The 8059-nt window shown below is 56.3% G+C and overlaps 1 protein-coding gene across 1 annotated transcript in view; it reads left to right on the top strand.

Annotated features, from left to right (window-relative positions):
* The first annotated feature begins 1025 nt into the window (after positions 1 to 1025).
* DNAH1 (dynein axonemal heavy chain 1) overlaps positions 1026 to 8059 on the top strand; it is an 81576-nt gene continuing 74542 nt past the window's right edge. Inside the window, exons 1-5 of the mRNA XM_038003844.2 lie at positions 1026 to 1376; positions 2390 to 2462; positions 4723 to 4897; positions 5320 to 5476; positions 6452 to 6584. Coding sequence (XP_037859772.1) covers positions 1044 to 1376; positions 2390 to 2462; positions 4723 to 4897; positions 5320 to 5476; positions 6452 to 6584 — 871 coding nt within the window. The 5' untranslated portion in view covers positions 1026 to 1043. The remainder of the gene's footprint in view (positions 1377 to 2389; positions 2463 to 4722; positions 4898 to 5319; positions 5477 to 6451; positions 6585 to 8059) is intronic.

Below are 8059 nucleotides of genomic sequence, written 5' to 3'. Positions count from 1 at the left end.
GATCCGCCCGCCTCTGCCTCGCAAAGTGCTGGGATTACAGGCTTGAGCCACCGCGCCCGGCCCTCTTTTTATTTTTTGCACTAGCATTATATACAAACCTCTTCTTCACCATATCCTTGTCCAACTTCTTGTCATGTACTCCTGCCCAAGGATTCTCCATGGTGATGAGTTTTGAGGTAGCCAAAAGCAACAGTGGCTTTTCAAGGGCTTGCTCCTCCCACAATAAAAACTCTATAAACCGTTGTCCTCCAGGTGGTGGATGTGCACGCACCCCGGCGGCATCTGCTACTCCCTTGCATAAGACAGGAGGGTATACGTTTCCTGAGCTGATCTGACCCTGAGAGCCAGGGTGGGTGAATGCTATTTTGTTGCTGGTAGAGGGATCTGTGGGCCTATGGAGGGTCAGGATTGGGGTCCTGCTGGGGAGGCCATTTATTCCTCTGGCTCCTGGGGTATGGGAGGAGGTAGAGTGGGCAAACACGGGACGCAGGGCATGGTCCAGCGCTCACAGGTGCTAGGGAGGCTCATGCACCACACTGGGAAAAGGCAGGGAAGTCTAGCAGGGCTAGGCTGGGGGTGCTAGGGCTGCTTCTGGCTGAAAGTCATTTTAGGGAAATTTATTGGGTGAGCAAACTCTGGGCCTCCCTCCCCATCTCCCGCTACTGAGAAGCCAGGCCTTACTCTATAAAATGGGGGAGAGGGGTGGACAAGTGCAGTCACATGCATGGGTTGAGAGCATCTGCAGTGCTTCCCCTCACTCGACCCTTAACTCTGGGTAGGCTCATTTCTCACATGCAGTGTCCAGGGCAGGCCCCACTGTCTCCCGGTGGGACTTCGGGTACTGTATGCCTGTCCAGATTAGGAGGAGACCACTCCCTCCTCCTTGCTCTTCTGTTACCCATGGGTCATGGGCTGGGGCTTGTGGCAGATAGGCAATCTAGGCATCCATGTGTCTGGGGGCTGAGACAGAGGCTGGCAAGGGCGGACTGACGCTGGGATCTTCTCCTAGGAGCTTCGGCTGGGGCATCTCTCTGAGAAGCAGCATGGAGCAGCCTAACAGTAAAGGCTGTAGCCCAGGAAGGACCCCTCAAGGCCCGGAGTGCAGCGGTGCTCCTGGAGTCCAAGTGGAGACCCACAGGGGCCTAGAGTATAACCCGGAGAAGATTCTTCCAGGATCAGACTATGGATTGGGGAATCCTCCAGCCCTTGACCCCAAGCTCCCACATTTATCCCTGCCCCCAGCCCCACCCACACTCTCAGACTTGGGGCAGCCCCGGAAGTCACCCCTGACAGGCAATGATAAGAAGTACCTGCTGATGAAGCAGCGTGGGTACTACTCTGACATCCTCAGCCCTGGAACCTTGGATCAACTTGGAGTGAGTATGGCAGCCATCCCCTACCAAGCCTCAGCCCTTCCTCTGGGCTCCGTTCACCCATCCTTTCATCCTTCTCCCCATCAGTCAGTCCATCTGTTCATTTAGCTGTCTATCAACCTATCCGTCTGTCTTTCTATCCATCTACCCTCTATTCTGCCCTCATCCATCCTTCCATCCATTTTTCTCACCACCCATCCATCTGTCCATTCATTCGTCAACTCATTACTGAGCTCCTGCTGTGTGCCAGGCCCTGGATGGAGCGCTGGAGATGCAGCAGGGATGAGATGCCCATGTCCCTATTGTCGTTGTCATGGGGCAGTGGCTTTGGTAGGGACGACCCCCTCCCCTGGCTCTGGTTGGGAAGTTCCACAGATGAGGTGATATACTGCTGAGATCTAAGAGACAGGATGTAAGAGTGGGGCCTGGGAACGTGTTCCAGGCAGGGGAGACAACAGGTACAAAGACTTGGGGTCCCTGAGAGAGGGCACGGCTGTGTGAAGAAGGCTAGAATGCGAGGGAGGAGGCTGGGGGCAGGGGAAAGAGGGGAAGGAATGACAAGGAGAGAATTCAGAGTCCTGTACGTCCCAGGCAGTCTTAGGCTTTAGGCCAGGGAGGGGCCAAGAAAGACAGGGCGAGGAACCCCTGATATGCATTACACCTTCAGTGCCAGTGGCCCTTGGGAGAGGAAGTATGTACACAGATACCTGCTGGCCTTGCAGTACCTGCTTCATGGCTCAGCCCCAGGATGCACTGTGGAGTGTTCTCAGAGCAAGGAGGGGAGCTGGGCTGGACCAGAATGGGACGGGGTCAGGATGTCCTGGGTGGCCACACTTGTTGCCCACTGTGGCCTTTTAATGGGAAATTGTGTGTACTCACTGGTTCTGCCCACTCCTGTGCTCCTGGAGTGTTCCCTGGTGGACCTCAAGGGAGGCACCTGGCCTCAGGGTCCCTCCCGGGTCCTGCCTGTCCCTGGGATGTTGACACATACTCAGGGCTCTGCGGTTTGGTTTCAGGAGGTGTGTCGTGGCCCCCGAATGAGCCAGAACCTCCTGCGGCAGGCTGACCTCGACAAGTTCACCCCAAGAGGTCAGTGCTCAGGAGGGCTGTGTGAGTGGGTTCCGGTAGGTATTTCCAAGCAGGCTTTTGGCCTCAGGGAGACAACCTTTTCTTGGTTGTGGGCCTCAGCTTTCTTAACTGTGGAGTGGGGATAATAAGAAACAGGGTGCTTCACAAGCGCCCACTCATGGTGAGTGCTCAGTCAGCCATAGCTGCTGAGTCATTACTGTTAGTGGAGCCATGACCTTGACACTGAGCTGGGCTGAGCTGGGCTGCCGGGGGTCAAAGCCACAGCTTTCTTTCCCTGGCTGAGGTCAGAAGGGCATATGGGTGTATTTTCTGCCTCCTCTGGAATGTGGGCCCTGAAAAGGCCAGGACTGTCTGAGTTGCTCCCTGCTGTGGCCCCAGCACCTAGAACAGGGCCTGGCTCAGATAGATGCCTGGGAGATCCTTGCTGAAGGAGGAAAGGGGGCTTCTCCTCTCAGGCTCATGGAGAGTCTCAGAGCATGGCTGGGGTGGCGAGGACTGGGACAGGTCTGCAGGGTGTGGGGCCTTCCCCAGTGGCAGAGGGGAGTACAGGGCCTCCAGGAGAAGCCCTGAGTGGTGGTGAGGAACTGCACAGGTGGCCTCCCACCTGGCCAGAGTTTGCCCCTCTCCCCTGGCAGACAGGATGTCCCCTTGGATCAGGCCCAGATGCCCTGTGGCTACCCCTGTCCACCCCTCCTCCCCACCCCCAGGAAAGACCTGGCTCCTTGCTGTCACTGTCCAGACCAGTCCTCTCGGAGCCCACAGGCCTTAGAAAACACCATGAGCACGTACATTTGTGCACTTACCTGAGGGTCTGGCCTATTGTTTCCAACAGTATCACAAGTATCCGTGACCCAGAAAATGGCTACCAACCACAGATCTCAGCACTGAGGGTATTGGGAATGGTGCTCCTGCCACTCATGGCAGGGTGGGCAGAGGGTGATCGGCAGATGGCAGCTCTGCCCACATGAGAAAAAGTAGGCCCCAGCGGCACACGGTAGTGTCAGTCAGGGCTCTCAGCAGCCAGTTGTGGACATTCACTCTGCTGCCCGAGGGCTGGGGTAGCCTCCCCCGGCGCACGGACACAGCAGGGTCTGGAGGCCAGGTGTGGGTCTCTTCACCCTGGCTCCTTCTTGGCCACTGAGTGGGTCCTGGGGGTGGAGTGGTATCACGCAGCCTCAAGAACTGGTGATTAGGGCTCTGAAAAGAACCTTCTTGGCAGCCCTGAGATCTGGGCCTTTTTGATGGGGTCCCTTGACTACTCAGCAACCTGGTGAGAGCAGACTCCAGCTAATAGTGGAGGCTCTGCTGAGCCTTGGACACTGCCCAGGCCCCACCTCTGGAGGCCTCTGTGGGACCCCAGATGCCACTCCTAAGGTGGGCCCTCCTGCAGCACGACCACCTCTTGGTCCCAGGGAGGCAGTAAGGCCCAAGGAAGGGGTCACCAGGGCCCCTGGGACTCTGGACCCTTCTTCCAACCGGAAAATAGAGGGGACCATCAGGAGACTGCCCAGAGCCCAGCCAGGCCCTGAGAAATGTGATCATGCCCTCCTGAAGCAAATGCCCACTCCCCTCTCCCCACCTCTGTGGTCTCACTTTGCCTGGGACTTTCTTCTCCATTGACCATCTGGTGTCGCGGGCAAACTGAGATGGATGGTCATCCTATCAGTGGATCTCTCCCCACCAACTCCCCTTCCCCCAGGTATGGAATGGAAGCCTCTGTATACCCTGCTCATCTAAGTAGGGGCAGTCATTTTGTGATTTGAGGGTCCTGCAGGGCCAGAATGGTGGAGCCACCCACAGTATCCAGGATGCCTCAAGCTGGCAATAGCCTCAGGGAATGAATATCAGACTCTAATATGCTGAGGGGGCCTCTGCAGTAAGGGTGGGAGGAGCCCATCCCATTTCATCTTCCTGTCTAGTGGTAACCCTCGCCCTTGTTGAACTCAACACCTGGCTTGAGCAATGGCCCCTGGTGCTGGAGTCATGGGTGGTATGGAAAGGAGTGGTCAAGCATGCTGGCTGTGGACAGGGAGAGCAGGGCCAGGACAGACCTTCTGGAAGCCACCATCCCTCCAGGCTCATAGCCCCAGGGCACTTGGTGCCATGCCTTTCTCCCAGCCACTGCCCAGCCACAGGCAAGCTCTGAGCTTCCCACACTCCAAAGCATACTGCCTGATTGGTGATTTGTTTTATGGGGTGGAGGCTGGTTGTTGGGTGCTGGCCTGAGCCCCAAAGCCCCTGCCCCTGCTTCTGCCTGCAGTCAGAACCTTCGAGGTTCCTGAGGACTTCCAGGAGCGAGTGGAGCAGCAGTGCATTGGGCCCACCACCCAGCTGCTCGCCCAGACGGACTTCCCGCTGCAGGCCTATGAGCCCAAGGTGCAGGTGCCTTTCCAGGTGCTGCCAGGCCAGCGTCCTCGCAAAATTGAGATCGAGAGGTACGGCTGGGTGGGCTGTGGGGAGACTGTCCGGGAGATGGCATCCACCTGTCTCAGGGGGTGAGGAACTGCAGATCACCAGGTGACAATCCTCATAGCAGAACCTGTGCACCAGTGTTTAGATCGAATCTTCTAGCCCTTTGGTGTCTTAATAGGAACAATTTACATGTTTTGGAATTGGGGAAGGTGGTGTTGAGGTCAGTGAATGGGACTGTGGGGCAGGACAGAAGGGCAGTTGGAGCCCAGGACACCAGCCCCAGCCACCACACCACTTCCTGATGAGTCTCAGAGGGGCGGAGGGCTCCAGAGGGGTCTCTCGGCCACACCCCTGTCCCCACAACCCCGTAAGCCCTTGTGGACACCCATGGAACCACATCACACAAGCCAAGCCATCCTGAGGTCTCATCCCTGCTCTTGACCAGGAAGAAACAGCAGTACCTGAGCCTGGACATTGAGCAGTTGCTGTTCAGCCAGGGCATCGACTCCAACAAGCTCATGCCTAGACACCTGGACCCCCAGCACCCCCAAACCATCGAGCAGGGCCATGACCCACTCTTCCCCATCTACCTCCCACTGAAGGTGAGCCGGGCTTCCACAGATGGTTGAGGGACGGGGAGCAGAGGTGCAGGACCCCAGTGGAAGCTCAAGAGTCAGATCTGAAAGGGGATTCCCACACCAGTCACCAGCACTCTCTTGTCAAACAGGGCAGGTCACCAATAGGAACCCATCCCAGGTACTTTGAGCATCCTAGATGCAGCAGGAGGGGCCCCCAGTCCCCCTGGAATGCTGAGTCTTTGCTTCTTCCCTGGGTAGACTGTATGCCTGGCCTTGGCCTCCATGCCACCCATGGGCAACCTAGATGTGGCCCAGCTGGACTGTGGAGTAGTCCTCCCTGACCAGGGCCCACCTCAGGGTAGGGAGCTGCTTCTAGGCTCACTGAAACGGGAAGAGCAGGGATGGAAGAGGGAATCAGTGCCACCCGCTTGGGGTATGAATCAGGAAATGAATCCAGGGAGGAGAAAGAGGGAGCATGGCCTGGCTCTGGCATTCACCCACCTCCCCTCCCTTCCTCTCTGCGGCCCTGAGTGTCTCTCGCCTGGTGGTCCCTGTAAGGAAGGTAAAGCTGAGTCTAGCTAAGGGCTGCCTCCTAACAGCCCCAAATCTCATCATTTCCAAGATGTAGTAGGGTCCCCAGGAAAACCCAAGGGCCACCTCTTCCCTTGGGCCTGAGCTAGGTGGCCCTGGGCAGTGGGAGAAAGAATCTACCGCCTGCTTTGGGTCCCTGGACACCCTTCTGCCTGAGCCTCAGGTGGCTTGGCTGGATGGGGATCCAGGGTTTCAAACACCCAACCAGATGCTGTGTACCCCTGGGAGCAGCAGTGGAGAGGGTCGGCCCCTAGCCCCCAGTGGAGAGGGTCAACCCCCAGTCCCAGCCTGCAGCTCTCTCACCTGGGGAGGGGATTACTTAGGCGCCCCATCCTTTGGCACACCCAGTCCCACCTGGGCCCCACTAGAGGAGCTGCTTCCTCCCAACCTTGGTCTGCTTTCTTCCAGGTATTTGACAATGAGGACTTTGACTGCCGGACTCCCAGAGAGTGGATCAACATGGGTTTGGAGCCAGGGTCTCTGGACAGGAAACCTGTCCCAGGAAAAGCCCTCCTGCCCACTGATGACTTCCTGGGGCATGGTGAGTAAGGCCAGTCTGGAGTGAGGGCACTATCTCATTCCAGTAGCAGCCCTGTCACAGACTCTGGGCTCCCCTGGGACCTGGCAGTCACCGAAGGTGAGGGGTCTTTCAAGACCTCTCAGCTGGGAGACAGGCCTAGGAGCTGGCCTCACAGAGGCAGGAAATGCAGCGACCAGGGCTGGAAAAGGGACAGCTGGATGGTGCCTAGTGTTTTGAAAAATCTTTGATTTATTGGTAGTAAAATGTGTACATGCTCATTGGGAATGTTGAAACATGCACGAGGGGCACAGTTCCACTCTCCATCCCTCCACCCAGAAGCCCCATTGTTGCAGCTCTAACCGTGGCCCCTCAGCTTTCACTTCTGTGTGCACAACACATACCATCACACACTTGCTCACAAACACACATCCCCATTGTCACACACATTGACAAACACACTCACTGTCACGCACACCCCCAACAACCACTCTCATGTACACATTTTCACCACACAGAAACACACTCGCCTACTGTCACCCATCAACAACCACTGTCACACCTCACCGTGCCCACTTGATGCCACACAGGTTTGCCTTGTCTTGGCCTTGTCTGTATCTGCCCAGGGAGTGCCCCTGGCTGCTCCTTTGGCCTCAGGCCTGCCCCAGTGGCTGTGAAGGTTCTCCCATTTCCTGCTGTGGAAAGCAATGCCAGGTGGGCATCCATGGCTGCTGTCTTGGCCTGCATGGCTGGGTCTCGATGCAGCATCCTAGGAAGGTCTGGGTCATCATTTGGGAAGTTGGAGGTGGCTGTTCCCCTGTGCAGGGCTGAAGGCTGCTCTGCTCCCCACCTGGTGGGTGGACAAGATGCTGTGAGTGGGAAGTGGACCCAGTAGGCCAGCTCCAGGTGGGAAGCAGGATTGTGAGAGCCATGACTGGTTTTAAGACTGTGCAGCCAGTCCATTGAGCAGGCTGTAAATTTATGTTTCATTTTAAAAACACGTTAATGCTGGAATCAATTTCTCTGAACTAGACAAGAAGCCCAGAATGTTCCCTTTACTTTGGACTTAATTACAAAAATAATTTAACTCAATTGTTCCCAGATCACCAATTCCTGGTGATAAAACCAGAAGGTTTGGGACTGCATTAACCTTAAATGCACCAAGTACCAGGCTCCACCGAGGTGCTCTGCTGGGAGACTGGGGTGGTGGCATGGGTGGGAGGACGGGTGAGCAGAGAGGGGCTCTGCTGGGGACCTCTTGTTTTCTGCTGGGAGCTTCCAGTGACATATTTTCATCTGAGTTGAGCAGAGACAAGGCCAGCATTTTCAGAAAGGGAACCTACTAGGAAGGGAAGGGAAAAGCAAAACAGAGAAGCAAAATAGGTGAGCTATAGGCCTTCTTTATCCATTCTTTACTCAGCTAGCTGGTGTCAACAGGTGGGGAGCATTTCCTGAGAATTCTAGCCCTTCCTTCCTCAACCCAGTCTGTAGAACTCAAA

Source organism: Chlorocebus sabaeus, chromosome 22, assembly GCF_047675955.1.
Source record: "Chlorocebus sabaeus isolate Y175 chromosome 22, mChlSab1.0.hap1, whole genome shotgun sequence".
NCBI classification, from domain to species: domain Eukaryota; kingdom Metazoa; phylum Chordata; class Mammalia; order Primates; family Cercopithecidae; genus Chlorocebus; species Chlorocebus sabaeus.
The sequence above is the reverse complement of the archived record's forward strand: the minus strand, read 5'-3'. Positions and strand labels throughout refer to the sequence as shown.